Here is a 25,666-nt window from a genome sequence, read left to right on the forward strand (position 1 = left end):
CAAACCTTTGTTTAACAGTCTGCTGTGCATGTACTGTGTGTAGAACACAGTAAATGTTTTGCTATTAAACTTAATAGCAAAAGTTGCAGTCAGAATTGTATATGCTTCTGTGGAGTTTGTCATTTCATGTATAAAAGGGAATGTAGTGTGTGTAATTCCAGTTAACAGGCGTAACGCACAGAGCTGTGCATACAATGCTATATGTAGGTTAATTCTGTGACTTAATGACTTACATTTTGATTGTTTCCTCTTATAACACACACAGACACACGCACCTCTTCTAAAAGGTGCTGAAGAGCATGTTGAAACAGTAAAGCCCAGAGTTCTGTTCTCACTGCTGAATCATAGACCCACCATGCAATAGCATTAAAACACTTTAAATTGAAATGTATTAGAAACCGTTACGAACTAGAAACACCTTGTGGGTATAAGTGTTACAGACTGTAGCTCATCTGTTGGCACACAGATTCAGGTGACGCTTGTTTTGAAGCGCACATGGTCAGGGATGGTCTCGGTGCAGTCATCCAGTGCCCCATGCCCACCAGTGTTATTTTTTGTGAAAAGAACAGACAGCAAAGAAAGCTCGTTAGAATTTATTAAAATTCTACTGGCTTGATCAAAAGAGGCAAAAAAAATATATTTATATATATATAATTTACAGAAATATTAAGTCCTCGTTTTTCCCTTTTTAAAAATATCTGACATGGTTCTGTGAATATCCCATGTCTGCCAGGTCAACAGTACCCATGTTTACAGTTAGGACTGGGCACTTGCACAGGAGCAGATATTTCACATTTATTTCTGTGTGCAAGTAGTTTTTGTAGGCGTGTTTCACGTTCCAAGCTAAACTGACAAGGTCCTGACAGGCACTGTGCTTCAGAGGAGAGATTTTTGCCCCCTACTGGAGAAAATATGAATTTGTTCCACTTCCTCTCCACCCCCAACCCCTTCATTTCTAAAATACATCTAGTTTCTCCCCTAGTGAATATGCATAGATGCTACAGAAACCTTTTCAGTGCATCAGGAGTGTGCCTAGTTGGCCATCTTGTCTACAAAAATAAATGAGATGTACAAAAATCCTAAAGCTCTTGTCTATTAAGATCCAATACTGATGGGCAGTTCGAGGTAAGCTTTAAGACTGTACAGGGCAGGTAAGGTAGTGGATTATACTGATTAGCGCCTCTAGTGTCCCCGCTCTAACACATTATGTATGGGTCCCCACACTGTGGTCGGACGAAGTCTTTAAACCAGTCGAATCGTGGTTGAGGAGTTTCTTCGGCTCGTGTTCCTCCCCGGCTGGCTGGAGTGTACAGGGCCTTTAAAAAGGCAGAGCGCCGCGCCATCAGGACTGACCCAAGAAACCGCAAAGATTCAGGTCAGAGCGTTTTATGCCCAGGAGCTTGTTCAACAGCGGCTGTCCTACGAGCCAAAAGTGGCCCGTAACGTAGTCCGGGCGGTGGGCGGGACCAGAGCCAAAACAAACATAGATGGGCGTGGGCCCATGGCGGGAGACGACCCGCCGCAGCAGGCGAGAATCCTGCGGGTTAGTGCAGCGAGAGCATGAAGCTGTCCAGGTCGTACTCGGCCTCGTACTGCTGCTGGTCCCACAGCTCCCCCAGACCATCCAGTACAGACTTCATACTGGCTTTCGACGACGACGGCCCCTCGCTCTTCTCCGCTTTATCATCCTGCGCCACACACAGACAAAGCATGCCTTACGACACATGCAATTGTGTTGAATTTGGTTTATGTAAGGGAGAGCATACAGTTGTCAGAACCATTTCTGCATATGAATTTCACCACGAGGCAGCACATGAAGTAGAGAGTGTGTGAGTGCGAGAGGGCGCAAGCATTAAAGCGCATACGAACTCATGCACACTCGCGCATTAAAAATGCATGTGTAACAGACAAGGGCTTTTTTCTGTGAGAGGGCAGCAGTGCCACTAGTGTAGCAGGAACTGTAGAAATCAGCTATATGGTAAAAATGTGAAAGTACAGGAATAAATGAAACATGCTTGGTGCAAAAATGATCCTGTTCCATTTTCTACAATCTAGAAAACACAGCAGGACTCAGTGCACTTCATTTGCAATATCACCGAGATACACCATTACTGTGACGTTGTCGTGGAGCTGTCCAGTGCCGTCCACAAAGGGCATACATGACTGCAGGTTTCCGTTCTGAAGCAGCAGAAGCCAGTGGTCAACTCGGATCAACCATTTAACTGAGTAGAATCAGGTCCTGATTGGTCAGAATAAAAACCCACACCAGCCCTTTGCAGACTGAACCGTAAGGTTGCAAACCCCTGGCTGACTGCATATACACTACAAACAAGCTGGTGCTAACATTATGGCCAATTATGAAGGGTCGTCACTTAACTTTTAAGAGGAGTATTTTGATACTTCAATGGGATAAATCAAACTGCAAAAAGCTACTGAACCTTGTAAAGTGGCACTGTGGTCAGCTCTACTGTGTGAAGTTGGATGCCTCTAACCTTGTCCAAGGTGAAGAGGTTGAGCAGCTGCTCTGTGCCCATGCTCTGGAGGCTGGCGTTCTCCTGGCTGATGACCGTGTTGGCTATGCTCATCTTAAACTTCTGCAAGCCCATGATCTTCTCCTCCAGCGTGCCTCGCGTGATCAGGCGATACACGTTCACCACGCGTTTCTGCAATACAGGGGTGCATATGCGCTTTTGTAATCTGGCCCAAAAAATCTAGGAATCCACTGCTTGTGAAGAAAGGATCTGGCTCTGCGAACCTGTCCTATTCTGTGAGCGCGGTCCATTGCCTGCAGGTCTCTCATAGGGTTCCAGTCATGTTCAACGAACACCACAGTATCCGCTCCTGTGAGGTTCAAACCCAGCCCACCTACATGGGTGGTCAGAAGCAGCACATCTATAGAGGGATCATTGTTGAACCTGCAGGGGGTGAGGGTGAGCGAGAAAGAAGAGAGACACACTAGTACTGGAAATTTCAACTGCTAGCAGACTTCACTGGCCTGCTCATTACGAGTGTGTTCATGCTACGGGTTCGCACCTGGAGACTATAGAGTGGCGCATGCCGGCAGGCACGCTGCCGTCCAGCCGCAGGTAGGTGACGGCAGGCAGCTGGGGCTTCAGCAGGTCCTGCTCCACGATGTCCAACATGCTCTTCAGCTGGCAGAAGATGAGCACGCGGTGCTGGGCTACCACGGCTTCCCCACCGTCTGCCGACCCTCCAGAGCCCAGGCCGCAATCCAGCAGCAGCTAGAGAGAGAGGGAGGGATCACTACCCGGCGCTCCAGCTCCAGAGTTGAGGGCCAGCTGCAAGGCGAGGCCTACCTGTTTGAGAGCGGAGAGCTTGGGTGCATGCTGGATGTCGCGCAGGCCCGAGTGCTGGGCGGCCAGCTGCTGGCTGATTCGCTTGTGCTCGGGGTGCTGAGGGGTCAGCACCAGCGCCGGGTGGTTGCACAGCTTCCTCAGGTACTGTAGGGCCTACGCACAGGTGCATGTACACACGTTTAGTGTGAAGTCTAAAATACCATCATCAATAGTTGGAGTCAACATCAAAATGACGGATTCAATTGATTTTAGTCAAAGAAAACACACCAATAACTTTACCTACATCACATATATACACACCCACCCACCACACCTGGTCCATAGCTGTACAGTTTACACTTGACTGTAAAAGCAATCCACACATCTTTGGCTCAACTCCGAAGCTAGCAGAGCTCTGCCTTTTAACCAGAGCATACAAATTCAGAAAGGCCATCTTGTCAGAACAGGTCATACATGAAGCTACTGGAAACACTGCACAGTACAAGGCAAGTTACCATCAGATGACTAACAGCACAGGCAAAAATGCTCGCATGCTGACTAAAAGGAAGGTGTGTAAAAGTATGCGATCATAACTCAGTGCCTTTGTGAGCCTACTGGTGCAGTAGAGTTTTTTTAGACCGGAATGAGTGCATGAGCTAAGGCACGCACAGACACCTCTGAGTCTTCACACCGCTATGTGGCAACACACGTTTTGCAGTGGGACTTACCATAGTAGTTTCATGTGAAACTCAACAGCTATCCCCTCCCCCCCCCGATTTCAATACGGTGTAGACAGCCTAGACTAAATCAATCCACCAGCACACAAATTTAAAGGGGAGTACTTTGCACTGCCTTACAACTGCTTACCTACAAAATATGCTTTAGGTTGCGTTTTGTTTTTTTTTGTGAGGTATAAACTTGAAATGCAAATTTCATTTTTCAACTGCATGATGCATTTCATCCCGTTTAAAGTAAGGTCACTGAAAATCATGTTCCTAAAAAAAAGGAAACGCAGAAACACCCCGAATGACGAACCCTCATGTATCTACACACCCAGCGTTACCCACATATCTACTTTAAGAAAGTCAGTCTTTGTGCAGGTCTGGGGGAGGGGCTGACCTGGAAGACGTGACCTGTAGCCTTGAGTTTGGGTTTCTCTGCATCCTCTTGTGCTGCGGTGGAGATGACATCATCCACACTCACCTTCGCCCGAGACTTTGCAAAGTCCTCATACAGCTGAATCTGCACACAGACAGACACACAGACAGACATGACTGCGCTTTTGCGGCGATTCAGTGTGTCCCATTAAATGCCTTCACTATTTTGTACTTCAATAGCTTCTCGGAGAGCCATGACGTGACATAAGGACAGTCAAACATTTTATCCAAAGAAAATTGCCATGTTTAGCTGGCCCTGCTGAGGGAGGTGGAGCGTAGTCTGCCCCCATAGTTAGCTGTGTAACGGCTGATCCCGGAGCAGCTGGGATATGGTGAAAGAGGGGTCGTGTTGCCCAACACCATCACCACAGCAGGTGTGAGAGAGAGTGTGTGTGTATGCCAGTGTACCTGGAGAGGACTGAGGTTGCAGTAGTAGTCCTGTATAATCTTAGGTGGCAGATCTTGAAGGACGTCCTCCTTCATCCTCCTCAGGAGGAAGGGCAGCACCTGCCGATGCAGGGCCTCCATAGCCAGGACCCCTGAGAGACAGTCTCAGTCACAACCAAGTACCACCTACTGGCTCTAGTAACTAAAACTCAGAGGAAAACGTCCCACAGCGTAAACCAAAGAGCTAAGAAACAGATCTGTGCCTGAAGAACATCAATCTCACAGAGACTCTTATCTGTAGGAAGAGAGTCAAATTTGTCTCTGGATACCAAATACGAGGAAAAGCCAAGGGCAGCCCTACCAGCTTCCTGCTCCCGGGAGGAACTCTTCGCGTCTCGGCTAGCGAGGATGGGCTTCCCATAGCGGGCGGCAAACTGGCGCTCTGTGCCCAGGAAGCCTGGCATCAGGAAGTCAAAGAGAGACCACAGCTCCAGAACATTATTCTAGGAGGGAAGGAGAACATTACTCTAGGAGACAGGTGTGAGGATCAGTTAGGATCGATTACGACCATTCAACCCTCGCAGGGAAGCAACAATTTGAACCATTCAGCCGTATGATATTCTGCTTCTCTCACAATCCTACAAAACAAATGTACAAAAGGCAAACAGATCCATGAATGCCCAGAGCGGAGATCTTGCTTTCTGGTTTTAGGTCAAAACTCCCAGAGATATTAAAGGGAGCGCAGAAGGTAACAGCAGCTTCTGCAGGTGTCAGGCAGATCGAGACTCACCTGAATGGGAGTTCCTGACAGGATAAGTCTGTAGTTAGCCACCAGCTGCTTAATAGCCTTGGAGAGTTTCGTCTTGCCGTTCTTAATAACGTGGCCCTCGTCGAGGACACAGTAATTGAATTTAATATGTCTGCCAGGGTGAGAAACGCGATTGGCCTTTAAAATAACAGCATGTCGAGGATTTGTTCTTAGAAGTGTACAGCAAGAAGGCAAATTTACCTAAAAAAGTCGATGTCATTCCGCACTACGTCGTATGAGGCTACTACCAGGTTGTGTTTTTTTACCTGGTGCTGTAATCTGGGATACAAACAAAACATATACTGAGGCCAAGAAATAATTGCCACAAGTCACCAAACATCAGTCATCTAAACTCCTCAGATAACTAAATACAAAACAAAAAAAAAAACAAAACAAAAAAAACAAAACTAAGCAATAAACAAAATGTGATATTTAGCAGTTCTGACTCTTAAATCATTCAACCTCTAAAAGAACACCCCCCCCCCCCCCCCCCCCCCAACACAAGTGTGAGGCCGGTTGTGGGCGAATCAAAGGCCAGTACCGTGCTCTCTCCGTAGGGGGGCCTGTATAGTGCAAAGGGTTCAGGTACTCCTTAGAGCAGAACTTGCCCACCTCATCCACCCAATGGCCCGTCAGAGTAGGGGGGCACACGACTATGGAGGGCAGAGGACAACAGTCCACAGCCTTGCTTTTGGCATACTCCTGTGCCCTGCAAATCACACGCACACACCTTATTTTACCAAAAGGCATGAAATGATTTTTGATTGAAATGTACAGCAAGAGCTAATGTGGGGCAAAGAACTGCCTTTTCGGGGGGTTAGTTGTGTATACCTGAGGTAATGGTCTCCAGCGAGAATGCAGATGGACTGCAGAGTCTTGCCCAGACCCATGTCATCACACAGGATCCCATGGAGCTTGTACTTATTCAGAAACGCCAGCCAATTCACTCCATCCTGTTTTCAGCGAGGACACGACAAAGCCGCCAATAAGCAACTCCCTCACAGCCACACTACACTAATGCTGATGGAACGTTTTCATTTCATCCTAATTAACACTGTGGGAAGAGCAGCTGTCCAGGAAGCCTGCCTCGTCTTCACTAATGAGAGCAGCTTGTTGGCTTGTAGCAGAACTGTGAAATTTAGGAAACAATCCAGCATGCTTGGAAACGTTGGACAGTTTCTCACAACCACCTGATCCTCGTTCGCGTGTTCTTAAAATTCAGCGGCAGCTCAGACGGAACTTGGAAGAAAACCTGCATCCCCCCCTTGGCCCGCCCGTCATTCCCACTAGAGTCTGCTAGCGTCATGCCACTTTTCTACAAGATGCAGAAAACGTGGTTTAGTGTAGTCACGCTAATGCGCTTCAGTCGGGACGACCCCTGCCCTCCGCGGAGAAGGCCGGAGAGCGGGAGGCGCCTCGTGCCAGCGGGATGGGAAGGCGTGCCGTCCTGCCATCCGCTTCCCACAGCTCCATTTTTCAGCCTGCCGTTTGTTCGGACTAAAACGTAGTTCTGTTGCCGTCAGCACATGCACACTCTGGGCAATAATCACTTGAAGGCAAAAGCCATTAAGGGTGGCAGAAGGAGGAAGAAACATAAGGAAGGACTGTAGCAGAACTGCTGAGTGACCAGTGCTGTAATTGAAATGCATAGAAAGCAGAGAAGCAGTGTCACTATGCCAACACACGCGACGTTCCGCATAAACACCACACCCTAACGTACAAAAGGCGCACCACAAAACCTTCCGACTCCACAGCTGCATTCTTGAGTCATTTCAGCCCAAATCTCCCTATCGTAAGGAGGCGGCATGGCATTTAGGCCGTTCAGAGAGGTCACGGAGTGGTCGCTCCCTCAAAACCACCCACCTGCTGATACTTCCTGAGCTCCGCCTTGATAGGCACAGGAATTTTATAGTTCTCCAGCTTTCTGCCGTCCAACAGCTGTTCCAGGAAGTGACGCTCTCTGGCCTTCTGGCGAATAAGATCGTCCGACATGCTGGGTGGGTCTGGGATGCCAGCCTACAAATTTCAGAACTTAGGAACTGAACAAAAACACTAGAAAAACACCACACCCTACCTCATTTGAGTGACTAGACCTCATTTTATTCTGTATTGTTCATCCTCGTAAAGGCACATGTCATTGTCAGATGTAATGACATGGCTTTGTAAACTTTTACGCATATGGATTTGTAGTTAAACTACACACACACACACACACACACACACACACACACACACACACACACACACACACACACACACACACACACACACACACACACACACACACACACACACACACACACACACACACACACACACACACACACACACACACACACACACACACACACACACACACACACACACACACACACACACACACACACACACACACACACACACACACACACACACACACACACACACACACACACACACACACACACACACACACACACACACACACACACACACACACACACACACACACACACACACACACACACACACACACACACACACACACACACACACACACACACACACACACACACACACACCCTCTCTCTCAAGTGCCAGGAGGGTTCTACACTGGCTGATGTAACCAAACAAAAAAAAAATACATATCAGCCACTTCCCCCATATTGTGTAATCAGTTATATTACTTTTTGATTTTGTGCAACCTTTACATTTAAAATGCTAAATATGCTTTATTTACCTGCAATAATGGTTTATATTGTTGAATACAGAAGAACAGTATATGAGTATGAGAATTTTTTTTTTTTTTTTTTTTTTTGTTACAAGGGCTCAAATGATGCTAAATTGCCTTCTAAGCAGCTGGCGACCCACACCCACATGTGTGTGTGTGTGTGTGTGTGTGCGCACGTGTGTGTGTGTGAGTGAGTGAGCGAGCGAGCGAGGCAAGCACCTCCAGAGGCAGCAGACGTATGAGCGTGGCGAAGCACTGAGTGGCCATGAAGCGCACGCTGTCGCTGGGGTCGCTCATGCGGCCCAGCACGGGGACCACCAGCAACACGATGTAGGGCACGATGTCCACGTCTAGCTGCTCCATCACACCTGGGCATCGCAGTCAAGGAGTTCACAACCTCCAGCGCCAGCCTAAACGAGCGGCCCTGCGAGCCCCGAGAGACTAAGCGCACTCCCCCACAATTTCACAAAAACAATAAGCTACCATGCAAAACTGTACCCCCACCCCTTTCTCTGCAAACAAGGGTGGTCGTCCCATCAGTGCTTCAGCGTTAAGGAGAACGGTGTAGTCTTGCTATAACACGCAGAGCTGGGTGGAGGCGGGTGGGGGTTTAGCAGGAGGGCAGGCTGAAGGATACAGGCCATGGCTTCGATGGCCCCCTCCTGTTTGGTGCTGTCATCGATAGCGCCCAGCCATGGCAGCACGCGCTCCAGGAAAACGTTCATGGTTTCCATGGTGGCGATCTTGCTGAGCACACCCACGCAGCGGGCCGCCATGTGGCGGACGGCCGTGTACGGGTGCTGGAGACAGGTGCACAGTAGCGGCAGCTGCTCCAACAACTAGGGGCCAGAGACGGAAACACAGGAACAGTGTACAAAATGTCTCACGCAGTACAAAAACCATACATGTGTTTACATTTTTTCTTCATTTTAAAAGCACATGACCAGGGCAATACAAACAGTGAGTTGGAAGGTCTTTGTGTGTACGTAGATGTACCAGAGGGATGAGCTCTTCAGCCATGGCACCTGCAGCGATCTCCAGCACCTGCAGAGAGTTGACCAGCTCCTGGGCTACTGAATCGCCCTTCTCCAAGAGTTGTCTGCCATCTAACGCACAGGCAGCATAATGCAAAACAGTCAGACAGCATGTCGGTGTCAAGCTCTGCAGAGTACACTCCCACACAAACATCCACCCTTTTTAAACTAAACTACTGTCTTAATACCTGTATATTAGACTAATTATTATACATCTAGCATTAAATCTAGTAATGTCACTGGGCTTGTACTACACATTCTTAATAATTGGCTTCATCAAGCAAAACATCCATGAAGAATGATCGGTGAGTAAAGTGTGCCCACCAAAGCCGTGCACGTCTGCGACAGCCTTCAGCGGGCCCGTCATGCTGTCCCAGAGATGAGGCAAGGCCCCGGTCAGCTCCAGCCCAAAGTGCCTCGCGATGGTCGTCAGCGAGAACTCGGCCCCTCTCCTCTGAATTAGGATGGGCTTCTTACTCTGAGAGAGGATCCAAGACTCCAGTCAAAAACACTGCACAGTGGCTACTGCCCGATCAGTACTAAACACTGATTAAACTCAAGCAGAAGGATGGGTGTAAACTAGGCTTCTAGAGTTTAAAAAACAAACAAAAAAAACCAAAACAACCTTACCTCATCTGTTTCCATGGAGACAGCGCTGCCTTGGGGCAGGTCATTGGGAGGAGCTTTGGACGGTTTGGGGGTGGGGCCTCTTTTGCTGGTGATGGCAAACGCGGCTCTCTGATGGCGGTAGAGGGTGATGATGCCTTTTGTCTTATTCACCATGTGGCGCATGCAGTCTTTCTCCGACGCGCTGGCTGCAGGGAAGAACAGAACAGAACAACCCAGAAACCGTAAGGAAATTAAAGAACCGACATTCCACACAGATAGCAGAGCAGCAATAACAAATACAGCAAACAAGCGCCCAAGAGACCTGAGCAATCGCCAGGCAACCCCCCCGCACTCCACGGCTCACCTTTGGCACCCTCGGGGGCAGGCGGCACAGGGGATGGGACAGGGCAGGCCGCGTTGGGCGTGAGGGCGGGGTCGGCGCACACCGAGCCGCACAGGTTCTTCACGATCTTGGTGTTGGGACAGGGTGATCGGGCCGCACACAGCTGCAGCAGGCGGGCGAGACCGGAGGCCGCGTAGCCCTGTGCCAGTGTGTTCTCCTCCCGCCTGACGGCCTCCATGAGGGGCCGCACCAGCGGGTTGAGCTTGTCGGGCAGCGCGGCCAGGCCCACGACGGCGGCGGCGGCGAAGGTGTGCACGCGCAGGTGCAGCTGCTGCCACTCGGCCCCCGCCTCGGCCACGGTGGAGCGGGTCTGCTGCCTCTTGCTGTCCAGCGGCTGAAAGTGGCGGGACTTTGGGTTCAGAGAGGCCGTGGCCTCCGAGAAGATGGTGGTTACCTGAGGAATGGGGAAGGAAGCGGAGAGGGAAAAGCCGAGAACGGGAAGCGGAAAGATCAGACCGACGGGAAAGAGAGGCGAAAGCATAAAAGGCCATATTGGAGCCGACATTTAAAACAATGGTGCAGAAAAAAAAAAAAATCTGAAAACAGAAGAGAGGGTGGTACATTCTAGAAACACAGGCCGGCATCTGTTGCTAAGCATGCGGATTTCAGTACTGACAGAACTAGAGTCCACTGGGTCATCTCTGACACAGACACTACAATGGAGGCAAGTAAACGCCTCAGCACTGGCCTTCAAGCAGCTGATTCTTATTATGATGGTACTGCAGTGACCTGACTTGTTTACAGAACAAAAACAAACAAAAAAGCTTCGCCTCCGAACTAATGAAACTCGGCAGAGCAGAACGAACACTTCTGGATGTTCAATCTGGTTTTAAAAAGTTAAAAAGTATGCTACACCAACATGAAGGTTATCAGGATAGCTACTGTTTGGTTATATGTCCATTACAAATATGTATTTTCTGTCTCCACTATGGAAGGCATGCCCAGTCAAAACCAGTGTAATCCTAACGGAAGCTAGTGTAAGGGTCACAGCATTAATGGTATTCTCGGTGACGTCCATAATCCATTTGAAAGTGTGACCTTCTCAGATGGACACCATTTGCTGTGTGGAGGTGTAAAGGTCATCTGGGCGTCAAAGGTCAAGTCCTAGCAGGCACTGACCAGCTCGTTGGCCTGATCGATGGTGAAGACACTGCAGTTGACCCGATCCCTCACGTCGATGTGGGCGTCGGCCAGCAGGGCGATCAGCTGCTTGCATTCGTTCTGCATGCGGGTAAAGGGGATGGCGATCTCGTCGTAATACAGCTGCTCCGAGAGAACGGCCAGCAGACGAGGTCGGACCACGCTGGAAACCACCTCGCACTCCTGAGAGCCAGCGAATACAAAGGAGACAGGCCAGCACAATCAAATGTAATGTCACTTTTGCTACATAGGAAAACAATCAAACGTTCACCCTTTCGAACAGACACAAACAACCTACTAGTAACAGCTTACTGCCCACTGTTCATCAAAAGAGCTCCTTCCCCAACAGTTCGTCTCTGACACAGTGAAGTTACATACAACGTGGTCCCTTTCTCGTTGTGGTGACCATATCCATGTGCCTAATCCATGGCAGTCTGCCCATTTCACTGTATTCCACCTTCTCACATGACTGAGCTGAGTAATCAACACCAGAGTATGAAAGTATATGTGCCAGGAGTTTCAATACAACAAAAACATGAGTGATGTATTGGTCCCTGAGGATTGGGTTGGGAAAGCCTGCACTAAATCCACTGCTGGATTAACCATTTGGAGGCCCCGGAAATCTCTGGGCCCCGTTCGCAAATTATGTCCCAATATAATTTTACCAACCACCAATTTTATTACACAAAACAAAATGAAAAGAATGAGCCAAGAATGAACAAAAAGTGCCTGAACACCACAACTTCTGCCGTAACACATCAAATCTAACAGAACTCCATTATAACTCAGAAAAACTAACCAACAGACAGCTGTATACTTGTCTGTGTTCTCGAAGCTTCTACTTGCAAATGTTCTACTAGGATTTGGAATTAGCGGGAACTCGTGAGAGCACTGAACTAACTGAATTAAACACGTCGGTCACTAGATGGACTGAGTGGTTATTATGTCTGGTACAGCTGTGGTACAAAACATCTATGGTTTATGTACTTTAAGCAATTAATGGGTACATTACATTAATACAGTCTTTTCTCTATAAGGCAAAGTTTTCGTTTCTTTGGGTTGATTAATTTCTATCTTTTGGATAGAAATTTTAAGAAACCTCAATTGTAAATTTATTTCAAGTTTAAAAATCAATAGCATTTTGTTCCGTTGTCACGGGGCCCATGGGCCAGTGTCTGGCAATCCAGCACAGACCATAAGCCACTCACCCCAGCTTACCTTCTGCAGGGAGGCCCACTCACAGAGCACCATGGATACAGCGATGCGCTGTAGAGCCGACTTGGAGTTCAGGTGGAACAGCAGCAGCTGGCCTAGGGACTCTGCTGGACGGATCTCCTGAGTGGAGCTGTTCAGCTGTGGGTCACAGATACAGCTGCACAGCGCCCCCAACAGCCTGGGAGGACAACAGTTGCATTGTAAATGGAAAGCATGATAGCAAAAATGTAGCAGACGCCTTTTTTTAAACAAATAATGCAGAACCACAGAAAGAATGAAGTAACGAAGAAGAAAAAAGGAAACATGAAAGGAAAGGAAGAAAGAGAGAGAGAAGCTAAAAAACACTATAATGAATAATCAAGAGAAGTTGCCAGAAGGTAGAGGTACACACTTGGCAGCCATAAGTCGAGCACGCATCACTATGTAGTCTCGAGTGGCCGAGTCCTCGGTGACAGTGTCGGCTCCTCCAATGTACTCCTGTACCGCCTCCTTCACATGCAGCCCGCCCTGCCGAGCCTTACCACTGGCCTTCTCGAGAGAGACACACACACACACACACACACACACACACACACACACACCCCCCATGAAATCTACTCATGCTGAACCACAGCCTTATGGTGATGAATGCTACTGAGAAGGAGGGATGGAGAGATGGAGCTTTGTAGTTAAACAGAGGTAAAGGGTGATTGGTGAATGACCTCTAGGTGATGCTACACACTGACGACAACTGGCATTTAATCTCCCATTAAAAAGATTTGAAATCCATGATGTACTGCATGTTCTAGAAGAATGAAGTCAAACCACTTCATCAGCGGCCTTTTCCCCTCACCTTGCAGCGGGCTTTGACCTCTAGCAGCATGTTGAGGTCAATGGGAATGTGAGGCGCTTGCATCATCAAACAGAGCCAGGCGCCCATCCATGGACAGCTGGCCGCTACCACGTACTGCTGTGGGGCCTGCCGCAACAACTCTCCCCACACCTTGGAAAAGTGGTGCATTCCATTACAACACGCTTCGGCCATTAAACGCAATGACAACAAAAAGCCTAATAAGTGAGTGACCAGTGTGTGCGCGCACGCGCATGTGTTTAGGGCGACGCACCTTCTGGATGAGATCGAGTATCTCCTGGTTGCTCTCAAGAATACAGGACTGAAAGATGTGTCTGAGCATGTCTTGAAGAATAGGGTTCAGCCACACAGCACAGCTCTGGAGGAGCAGACAGCCACGATATTACCATCACTCACCATCGCACAGGGACAAAGCAGCCAGGGTTTGAAATATTACACACTAGCATTTGGCACACTTTTATGCAGAGTCTTGCATCGCATTAATATGAACGCATGCAAGATCCCTGAACAGAACCCATGGAGCTGGGTGTAGCTAGCACCCGCTCCTTCCTGCTCTAAAAGGTGAGCTACAGAAGCACAATCTAGTTCTCAGTAGGCATGCTTATGCCACAAGAGTGCGTTGCACGCCGGCAGTCTAAGAAAGTCTTCCAAAAGCAATCTTCTAAATGCGGCTGCCCCGTCTGGCAGTCAGCACAGCCAATAGCTACCTGGTCAGCTTTGGAGAGCAGCGTGAAGAGCGTCTCCAAGGCAGCGCGGCGGACAGAGGCGATGGTGTGTCTCAGGAAGGGCCACACTCGAGGAACCAGCACCGTCAGTGACTGCTGCATGCTGGGAATGCAAAACACATTTCACCTGGTATAAACTGACCTCAGCTTTAAAAGTAACTGATTATGCACGGTATCCATTATAGGACCACTGCCAACAGAACGACATTGGCACATGGTTTGACATTACAACTGATGAGGTAGCAATAAATGCTATGCAGCTAGGGATGTAAAGGAACACTCTGCCCAGACACAGAGCAATCGATATTCCCATGTTCGCAAATGCCAACAAATGATTCCTATGCCAATATGAGAGGGATGACATTTAAACTGCAAAAACGGATAATAATAGATTGTGTCACAGGTGCAACAGATGGTGAAAGAAACATTGTTTCATTCTGCACTTACTAATACAAGATATTTTATGCAGAGCCAGTCTGGCAGAGCGCCCAGACCATGAGAAATAATCACCACCACTTCCAGCACTAAATATCGAGTCCAAAATGCATCAAAACCAAATATAATATGCCCATTTTATATAGTTTCTCAATCTCAAGATCATTGTAAACTAAGGAACAAGCCATTATACTCAACAGCACGTTTCGGACAGAGGTCCTTCATCAGCTATTCAAGCAAAGTGCTTCAGCTGAAGGACCTCGTGTCTGTCCGAAACATTCCATTTCTCTAGAATTTTTCCTGGGCATTTCACTACAATTTTGTACACTTTACTACAGTACACTGCAGTTACTCACCTTGAATCAACCATCTACCATATTTTATTAATTATCTCTCTTTTTGATTATTTGTAAATCATTTGTTTATTTGTCGTGCATATGTCTAATATATATTAGACACAGACGACAAATGAATAAATGATCTACAAATAAATAATCAGTCATGGAAAGCAAAATGAGAAATAGATATTTGACAACACAGAAACGAAAAACAAAAACAAGCCAATTTCAGAGAAGCTGAAATGGTACTGATGCTGCAGTTGCTGGTGCTCTGCTGTCATCAGCTGTTGAGCGCCCACGTCACAGAGGCTTCACACCACAGCCTGCATGAAGGTGCTCCATCAGCAGAGGCTCACCTGCAGTGGAGCACCTGAGGGTACGTGAGCAGGGAAGACAGCAGGGTCATGATGCTGTTTGTGGAGGCCGTGAGGTCATCCAGCTCCAACAGGGCGTCCCACAGAGTGCTGACTATAAAGGGAACCTACGGCAAGCGAAGGGCACGTCAATACCAACACGGCCAACGTAACTCACTGGGGCATTAATCTCCTTTAACACCATGGTGCAAATTAGCTGAGCACAAGGCCTGAAGGAATAAAAATTATTCGCAGCCGTGGGCAACGCATCGATAACGGCGGCCCGACGACCGCAGGGAAGGCGGTCCCGGACTGACCTTGGCCGGCTGCAACCGCACCAGTCCCTCCACGACAGGAATGAGGGCAGCAGCTGCAACGGCACGCACGTCGTCGTCCAGGTCCTGCAGCCCATCCGTGATTGCAGGAAGCACCCGAGGTAGCAGCTCCGAGATGAGATCCTGAGAGTGGACAGGGGCAGGATGACGGGGTCAGCCAACGGGTCGTCGCAGGACACTCGGAGACGGTTTACCGATCTACCCTGGGTCAACTGCATGAAGTTTTACTTCCATTCCAGGCACAAAATTAAATTTAAATTGCTTTAAAAAAAAAAAAGAAAAAAAAAAAAAAGAAAAGAAAAGCTACCTGACACTGGCTCTCTCCATAATAGCTTCTTTCCACACCCCCAATCAGCAGCAGTTCTAACAATTCTACCTTGGTGTCCACTTACATTTGCATTGCTTTATGGTTCAAAAACAATTTATTTTTACACAGCCATTTTCACCTTTTTATTGTAAGGGATAAACATGCTATTTGTTACTGAGCCTTTAAAACAGGTGCAAAATAAATTTATACTGCTAAAAAACCTCTGTGAACTGGAGCGAACTGGCCAGGGCCAAACAGCCACAGATGCGTGAATGTGTTCGCTCTTGTGACAATTATTTCAAAAACAGGCTGATTTTGCAGCTTAGTGTCCGTATATGGACTGGGGGAGTGAACAGTGCGTTTTGAAAGTTAACAATATTTATATAATTACTTCAAAATTCTTTATTTCAATAAAGGGAAGGAAATTCAGCTTTGCCTTTTAGGGCCCCTTTAATAAACAAACAAAAAAACAAAAACAAACAAGGCCACAGAGCAATGCCTGTTAATGATGAAGCCAAGTTAAAAGTCAGGACAAAGGAGGTTAAATATTGTAGCTGGGTGGGGCGTGGCGGTTGGGGGGGCTGTCTGCACCTGTCTGACAGCAAGGGCGTATTTGATGCCCAGCAGCCCTCCATGCCGAACCTCCCACTGATCCTCAGTCAGCAACTTCAGCAGCACATCTACCGTCATGGCAACACCGCTGTCAGTCATGTGCCGCAAGGCCACGCCCAGCGTCTGTGCACACGTCTCCCTTACTGGTGCAACAACCTAGCAGACAGGAAACGTTAAAAGCCGAACCACAGGCCAGTCACAATACGGTGATGATTACCAAATAAACAGGGAAAACGAAAACACCCCCTACTTGGACAACAACGTAAGAGACGGCAAATAAACTGCCTCACCTCGTCAGACACAAAATCCCCAAACCGGTCCAGAGCAAAGACACAGAGGAGCCTGATGACCAAATCCTCCAGCCATTCCTGATGTTGCTGGGTCAACTGAGGACAGAGGTTTGGTCACACAGTTACACCCCCCTCTGAGAACACAGGGGTGCTGCACAGGGTTTGAGACAGTTTCCCCCTCACCGTTTCAGCGAAATGAATGGAGTTCTCAACATCAAAAGTACATATAGATCTTCACACACTCAACTGATGATGAAAAACAATGTTGAACTGCCATAGTCAACCCTAAAATGTACTGCCAAGTGCTGGACATCATTTTAAATCAAAAGTGGACAGATATAAACTAATCGAATTTGGCATTATTCATTTTTATTCATTATTTTTCTGAGTGTGACTGAATTTCCATCTTGGACTCAGCTTTCTGTCTAGTAGCAACGATGCAAGAGTTTCTAAAATTGACATGCCAGAACACTTTGGATTAAACTACGTGGAGATCTGCACTCACACCATTACTGTTGTGTTAACCCAAATTTTATTACTTTTCCCACAGAAGCAGCTTAGTCCTGGCCGTCACTGCGGAAACATTTTGTCCTCAAAACTGCGGATTACTGTGAAAATAAGGACTGTTCCTGGCATCCCCGTTCCGTTCCTGTGCAGCTCTCGACTACACAGTTCCTTCAGGTGGGCCAACAAATAGCACAGGAGAACAAGCCAGACAACAAAAAGGAAAACTACTACAAAAAAGGGCCGTTTAGCATTCAACCTAAATCTTCAGTGTAGGTGTGTGGAGCGCAATTTGGGTTCCATCTAGGTAAAAAGCTGGTACCCCGTGGGGGATAGTACCACGAGTGCGTGTTAAGGGGGGAGCCTACCTGTTGTGCAGTGCTGCCCACCAACTTTCCCCCTCCTGCTCCCTGACACCTGAGCACCTCCCGCAGGCCCGTGCCTGCGCCATGACGAACCTGGAAGACCCACAGCACACCGCTGAGCTCAGGCAAAACAGTCCAGCAACGTTGAGAACAAAGATAAGACTTACAAAGACAGTCCCAGTGGCCTTTACCTGCAGCACAGCAGTGCATTAATAAACCAAACATTATTCCTTCTGAAGGAAGAACTCCCATGCAAACACCACTTTCATCTTTAAATTATAATTAACTTATTGAATGTATTGAGAACAAATGAACTAAAAAAAACAAAACAACAAGACAAATTTGGTGAGACTGGGTACAGGTTAAGCACCAAGACAGAGGGGAGGTGCTACTTTACCTCCCAGGATGGGTTGAAAAGATCATTACTAAGCTCCTCACAGAAACTCTCCAGAGGCCATTCTTGACTCTGTCAAATAGGAGAGAAATTTTTGAAAAAAGCAAAACTGTTTATAATGGCTGACATTTTATGCACAGTTTACATAAGCTTACCCCAAGGAACTCTTAGTGACTAGTGTAGCTTAACCATCATTTTTCTTTTGGGTGTAAACATGTGTACAGGGGTGCCCTGCTGGGCATCTACACGCGTTTGGGTGTGTCATAAGCCAAGACTGCACGTGGGCATACACTGTACCAAATGCCTCTGTGCCCTGATGTGAACACTTTATTCATGTACCTCCTCAAACAAGCTGGAGTTATCAGGAACGTTATCGATTAAGACTTTGTTGTCGGTTGCTGGCTGGTCGATGACTATGTTCGTGGTTTTCCGACGTTTCTCTTCCGGTTCCCCTTCAAAGCTGTCGTTGCTGAGGAGAACAACACAGTCAGTGTGCCACACATCTAGTCTGGATGGCTTATCCATGCTTCAAAAGCTCCATGGCATGTCCGTGCACTGCGCAATAGATGGATGCACCTCTTTTCATTCGGATCCAGATCTCTCGACCGCTGCTTTGCCACCAGTTTGGCCATCCGCTTAGCCTTGTTCTTCTGTCGATTGCTCATGCCTGGCCGGAACTCAGAGTCTATCAACTCTGCTGCCTGCATGGGCTGAGGAGGAGAAACAGCTTTATCCCCCCCTCATACAAACACAAGGGAGTGTCTGAGGTACCAATTATTAGCACGCATCAATCAGCTGCGATATTTAGCCACTTTCATTTGTATACATTAAATTTTATACCAAACAGAAAAGGATAGAAAGCTTTGTTTTCACAAACTACAGATGTATCAGATGTTTCTCCACAGCCTACCCGATAAAGGCAAAAGGAGTCATTGTGTCTACAAAGGCCTTCTGGATGTACCTGAGCAGAGCAGACAACCCTGTTAACAGCCACGAACAAATACAGGTAGTACATGGGAAGAGTTTAAAAAAATGTCATTAAGACCCTTTACATCCAGGCACCTGTTCTGCTAGTCACAGCATTTGTGAAACCCAAACACAGCCAGCACAACTACAGTATCATCTAACCGCATCTAGCCAAGTGCTGGGCGGGACATGGGTACCAGGTCCTGAGATGCAAGATATAACTGCTTGTAGCTTTAAATACACACAATGGACAATCCAGGATTGCCCTTAAGCAAGATGAAAATGCCAAATGTAGAACAGGAAGGGTGCAGTGCATGATATACATATCCTTTCTTTGTGCAACATCAAACAGTGAGATTTCTGAACAAGCCATCTTAGCTTGTGCAGTGCAAAAACGAATCCAACAAATTACACGTCCCTTACAAATTACATGTGAATTCCACTGGCAGTCATACAGGTAAAGTGGTTATAGCCATCATTACACAGCCGAATTGGGCCGGCACAAATTTCCGTGTAAAAGACAGAGTTCTTAACTTACACCACCTCAGCCCATTTTTTAATGAAATATGCAAGACCTTCTGGGAATCGATGCGGTTCCATTAGACAGCCTTCACCCTGTCCGTCCTTTAACCGGATCCAGCAGAAGACCTCAAATACACTGTTTTTGCACACTCCAATTCCTTAACGTGAAGGGATCTAATTCTCTTCTGTGAAGCCTTCTGTGTAAACCAGACTGGGATTAAATTTAGGCTGTGGCTCCACTGCTGCCGTTGCAATGCAATAAAACCATCCATCGACATTGTTACACAGCACGGCTACAGCCCTAGAAATTTCAACACTGGATTTGAATACCCACCATGATGTGAGCATACATCACAACCTACAAGAGTCATAAAATAAATATATGCCTTAAAACAAAGAATGCTTACACCTACATAGTCTAAGTAACACTACTGTTATAGCAGAATGCATCCAAAACCAGACATTTTATGCCGTTTCATGGCTCTAGATATCAGTGCCTTTTGTGATAAGCGAGCTCCGCTGAAGCGCGGCATGGGAGGAGAGACTGTGGCTTACTGTGTGTTCCCGTGAGCTGTGGCAGGCAGGCCCTTTACCAGCCGGCCCTCGGCTTGTATTGGAGGGGCAGGTGTAGTCCAGGTCTTCGTCGTTGAACAGCTCCTCCGTGTCCATGCCGATGGCAGCACCCATGTCCAGGCCCAGCTTCTTCTGCAAGAGCCTCCGCTGCCGGGCCAGGCGCTCCTTTGGGTCAACCTCGCCTGCTCGCGAGGAGGAAGAAGGAAAGGGAGCAGGACTGTGGGAATTCCTCCAGGGAATTTCGCTGAGAGCAATAAATGTTTGGAACGGTGGCAACAGAAACAACCACAATGGGATAACGCACGTTTTCTAGAGCTGCAGTTTTAATAGACAACAATTACTTGTCAAAAGGATATTAATGAGTTAAAAGTCAACACCACCAAAGGCTCAAATATAAAAATGAGGGTAAACTTAAATATTTTAACAAACTCGCTTACTGAAATCAACACCATCCTCAAAGATGACACAGATGCCAATAAAACTGCAAAAAACTGTGCTGTTCACATGTGCTTTGGGCTAAAGAAGTGACTACAACTCAACATTAAAAAAAAAGGATGATATTTGTAAGTGTCTTTGATTTTGAGAAAGGCGCTATACAGACGCAAATAATGATAATAATGAAAGAAAAAAAAAATCAAATCATCTTAATTCACACGGGAGCCAACAGCAACATAAGAATTGAAGCCAAGTGGTGTGCAGGCCCCCCCCCCCCCCCCCCCCCCCCATTAGGTTGTATACATGATTATCCACACCATACAATACCCCATTTGGTTTAGGCACTTAACACTCTTGGTGTGCTTTTCCTACACAATTAATGGGTGAAAAGTGCCATGAAGCCCAACCTCTATACATAAAATAAATATTACCACAGGCATGGACCATACAACACTGCCAGTTTTTGTTTATTTTAAAGACAAGTTGTGCGCATGTGTAAATAGCCTACCCGACTTGTCATCCTGCAGCTCAAACTCTGCACCGGCAGAACCAAGCAACGATGCTCCATGCTTCAGCAAGCGGGAGATGTCAAACCTGTAGAACCTCAGTCGGTCTGAAGAGGTGTCATCGGGAGACATGTCGTCTGTGCAGGACTCTGAGCGGGACAGAGGAGGTAGGGCTTACGTGAGCGCCGTCTCAAACTGCATCGCTCCATTTCTCCATTAGATTTACGAAGAGACAACTGAACTGGAAGGGTTATTTGACTTGCCCTGTAGTTTAGTCTACAGTTCTAAATCTGACACTAATTTGACAAGAGCCCTTCATACCACACTAAACTGAACAAGCACAGATTATCATAAACCCCATGTATAAAGAGCAGAGAATTGGTAAAGGCCCCCCAGTTCGTATAACATCCATCTTAGCAGTTGGTACGAGTGTACTAGGCAGAGCAGGGTTGCTGTAGTTTACCGGTCAGTGTGACTGTTGGGTTAAGAGTAAATACCTAGCCAATCGCAGACATGTGGTCAGAATTTAATAACTGATGAAGAGTTGCAGAATGGCTAACAGCCATGGCAACTGATGAGCTACAATCTGCAACTGTATGGCTATAAAGGCCTTTTTGAATGAATAAGTAATCCCAATAAAATGGAAAGAACACATTTACTTGGTGACTGTGCTGCGAAATATGTCACTCTGCACTAGGTGACATGATTCAGATGGTAATGGATTTAAATCGTCAGTAGATTCATGACAGTTACGCTCAGGATGGTCTTTGAAGTGGCTTTACAGTGAGAATTACAGGAAGCCTCCAAACAAAACTACTTTACCTTCCTTTGGCTTCGGGGCTGGGTTCCATTCTGGAATATTCTTTACTATAGCTTCAACTGCTTGTCCAGCTGCAATTCGTGTGTCCCAGTTAGGACTCCTTAAATATGTTAAAACCTTATAGAGAAAAGGCAAAGGAGACTAATGAATCAAGAGCTTTGTGCTAATGCAGGCCACATCACAGGCTAATTTATACTGAGTACACAGGTGCCATTTCTGTTGTAGAATTAACAGGGCAGAACTATTCCCATAGGGAATAGCAGCCAATTCAAACATTGATATCCTTCAAATCAAGAAGCCTTCTAGTCTTCCACTGTGACCTCTCATGTGTTCATCGGACAAGTCATTCAAAAATGTCTCAACAAGGAGTCACTATAAAACTGACCGCTTTTTGCTACCAGTTTGGATTGCGTGTGTGCAATTTCTCCGACAGCATACCTAAGACAAAGGGGAGAGAGACAGGGGAAAAAAACCCACTAATCCTCTAAGCACGAGAGGGTATGATGGATGGTGACGCAGCAGGGGCATTGGGCTATACGAGTTAATGAGTTCACCTTTGATAACAGGTTATTTAGCTCATGTGGGTGGAGCTTGACCACGTCGCCCAGCTGCTGTGCAGCAGCTTTTCTTGTCACAGGAGTCGTGCCAGTGTCCAATAAGATGAACAGGCGCTCAAGCCTGGAAACATCGAGAGTGTGGCCGTCAGAGGAAGATCACAGAAGACAAAAGCGCAAAGTCAAGATAACGCAGTACCTGAAGTTCCAGATAAGAGCCTCAATGCTTTCCACCCCTGCCACACCGCCAAAGCTTAAAAAATGGCTAATACTGAGATGCTAAGGACAATGTGGGTAGTGCACCGATCCCATTTTAAATGCCACGCTTTCAGATTTGGTTATGGATGTTAAGTAATATGCTAATTCATCTTAAGATCACTAATAAATAAAATGCATACCCTTTATAAACTGTGCTTTTGAAAAACAGCCTTGCATGATATAACCTCATTCTGTGCCAAATGTACAGTGGACCCCGACAGGTCATCTGACTTGTTAGTAAGAAAGACAGCAACCTTGCCAATACTGTACTGCTCAAAACTAAAAAAAAATGTTCAGCTTTTGTAATCTCAGGACATTATATAAGCAAGCAATTCATTCTTTTAGTGTGAGTAGGCATCAGATAAAAGAATGATTCTTTTTGGTTAAGCAGAAATTAGAGCGCCCTAGGAAACAATTACAATGATGTACTGCCTATTTTATGCATGTCTTAAGCCCACCTTACCAAATGTAAAATATCATAATACAATTCTAATGTCTAGAGATGCAATCAGAAGCAAGCACTTTTTAATAACAGTTTACTGTGTCTGGAGCCGATGAGCAACTCGGTACATTAAGGCCAAAATGTACTCATGTAGACAGTTACTCATATGAAATGGAAACGAATACATGTTACAGACCGAGTTAAAGGCTGGTGGAAATGTGTTGCCAAATGACATCTTGCTAAGCCATTTCAGCTACTACTCTTGTTGAAAAAAAGAGATCTGATACTGGACTACAAGAAGTGATTTTTTATTCTAGAAGAGATTGGCAACAAACATGACAAATGGCTATAAATTAAATCATTTTCCATTTTGGGGTACCAAAATCAAATTAATTTGCAATCATTACTGTACAGGTCCCAAAGATATTCAAATACAAATATCTATTAAATAGTGTGTGTGTGCGCGCGCGCGCGCGCGCAAGTAAATTCTAAATTCTTTCAAAGACAAGAACATGCAGAAGACTGTCTCTCCCTCACAGTAAATTCTCGCTGATGAATCCTAAACAATTCACGAACCAGTCCGCATTGTAAAGTGGAGAGTTAGAGGTACACTGGAATCACTGAGAATAAAAGTAGACAACATTCTGCAGCCTCTCTGCCTACATGTACCACGATGTGGGCAAAAGCCAGGCTGCATCCCCACAGCGTACAAGACCACAATCTGTCCCACGTTTGCAGATGTTACGCCCACGGTACGTAGACGTGCAATATCCTACCAAAAAAGCGGATATAACCAACAGCGACCAAATTGGGCATTTGGTGAAGTTTAGTTACGTGATCCTTTAGATCTTGCTTACAAAATACTCTGTGGCTGCGAGCGGTGCACAGGGAGGCCAAAACTACATCGTGTTCAGACCCACTAAACAGTCGTCTTGTTTAAATTCCCCCAACTTTTCAACTCGGAGGTGTTTAACCACATGCGATGGGAGATCATCTGTGACCCTGCATTAACGAGTCAGGATCACTGTCCTGCAAAGATGCACTGGACAACGCAGCTCGCTAAGCGAGGCCATAAACTTTCGCAAATAAAATAACCATCCCAAAGCTCAACAGCAACGCATTACCTAATTATATTTTTTCCATACCACACCTTTTTACTGGTTAGACAGTAATAATCGTAATAATAATAATAATAATAATAATAATAATAATTCAGCCACGCGACAATGACTTGAAAATGTGTCCTTTGTCAAAGCTAACTAGTAAGATAACTTAGCCATACCTAAGCTAACTAGGTTTAGCAGTTAGTTTGACTGGGTAACACCGTCCAATTATTGTCTAAATTTAAACATAAACGACTTACCTTGAAACAGCCATGGTGTAAAAAAACAACGTAAGTAGATCTTGGCCTAATGTAAATATGATCTTTGATAATTAACTGCTCAGGTGTGGACGAGACAGATCCCAAATCGGCCGGTGTCGAGCTGAAGAAGGCCCTGTGTGTTCACACCAGCCTCCAAAAACACCCCCCCTCAAATATCCCCGGCCACACCGAGGTACGCGATCGCCACGGATATCGGTTCAACCCTCCGCACTCCTCCCAAACAGATATTTCAGTCGAATAAGTAGAGAAAAGTAATTTTGTTGATCACAAAAGAGAAGGCAGGAGGCTGATTTTATATGAGGAGCCATCTTGCATTTATTCCTTCCTCCATCGTAGACGCGCCCTGATTGGTTACACGGCGCTCGGTTGACCAATCAAACGGCACATCTCCAGAGGAAGTGCGCTCCTAGCCAAAAAAAAAAACAACAGCAAGAAGAAAAAAAAGAAAAAATATCCTCCTGGACAGGATGTACCACTCTTCTAGCTCATACACTCAAATCTGTCTCCCATGCTCTTTGTAATCCTATGCTTTAGATTTTCATGTCATTATCTACAGTTTCACTCTGAACAGAATAAGTTTACAGAATTAGATGAAATACAAGTTTTATTGCAGGAGCTGAGGGTATGCACTAGGCATGTCTTCACCAAAGTAAACCATGTGACAAACCAAACTGCTTTTTCACAACTTCTGAGACGCTACTGCAAATAGACCACGAAGAACAGAGTTGAACTTATTAAGTAAATAAATATTTTAATCAAACATTAATGTATTTCATTTGATTAAAAATGTTCAAACAAAACATTTGAAAAGTTACATGATACCATACCCCCTTCCACAATAATATCAGCAACAAAAATAGTTAGGCCTATTTTGTTTTACATTATATAAGTCAGAATTTCCGAGTCCGTGTAAATAATAGTATGCTTTATTCCCCACTG

The 25,666-nt window shown here is 46.3% G+C and overlaps 1 protein-coding gene across 4 annotated transcripts; it reads right to left on the reverse strand.

Moving 5' to 3' along the window:
* Window positions 1-577: 577 nt before the first annotated feature.
* btaf1 (BTAF1 RNA polymerase II, B-TFIID transcription factor-associated) lies at window positions 578-25,059 on the reverse strand. Of its 4 annotated transcripts, XM_035531501.1 has the most exons (40): window positions 24,707-25,059; window positions 22,644-22,767; window positions 22,092-22,206; window positions 21,272-21,418; window positions 20,311-20,510; window positions 19,178-19,228; window positions 18,844-18,977; window positions 18,607-18,736; window positions 18,271-18,339; window positions 17,877-17,966; window positions 17,005-17,100; window positions 16,694-16,870; window positions 15,778-15,918; window positions 15,464-15,588; window positions 14,317-14,437; window positions 13,863-13,967; window positions 13,592-13,741; window positions 13,151-13,287; window positions 12,763-12,937; window positions 11,524-11,727; window positions 10,366-10,798; window positions 10,023-10,207; window positions 9,717-9,870; window positions 9,355-9,464; window positions 8,996-9,197; window positions 8,578-8,726; window positions 7,512-7,664; window positions 6,480-6,601; window positions 6,190-6,357; window positions 5,850-5,927; window positions 5,631-5,760; window positions 5,202-5,343; window positions 4,862-4,992; window positions 4,416-4,538; window positions 3,318-3,470; window positions 3,034-3,242; window positions 2,756-2,915; window positions 2,493-2,663; window positions 2,107-2,178; window positions 578-1,688 (listed from the first exon to the last, which is right to left on the reverse strand). In XM_035531501.1, exons 1-40 carry the CDS (start codon window positions 24,718-24,720, stop codon window positions 1,545-1,547), a joined length of 5,694 nt encoding a protein of 1,897 aa, XP_035387394.1. In that variant the 5' UTR covers window positions 24,721-25,059; the 3' UTR covers window positions 578-1,544. The 4 variants fall into 4 exon arrangements, with proteins under 4 accessions (XP_035387394.1, XP_035387395.1, XP_035387396.1 ...); XM_035531502.1 differs by lacking the exon at window positions 19,178-19,228; XM_035531503.1 differs by lacking the exon at window positions 2,107-2,178.
* Window positions 25,060-25,666: the final 607 nt, after the last annotated feature.

The sequence above is a fragment of the Electrophorus electricus genome, chromosome 11 (assembly GCF_013358815.1).
Source record: "Electrophorus electricus isolate fEleEle1 chromosome 11, fEleEle1.pri, whole genome shotgun sequence".
Lineage (NCBI taxonomy): Eukaryota > Metazoa > Chordata > Actinopteri > Gymnotiformes > Gymnotidae > Electrophorus > Electrophorus electricus.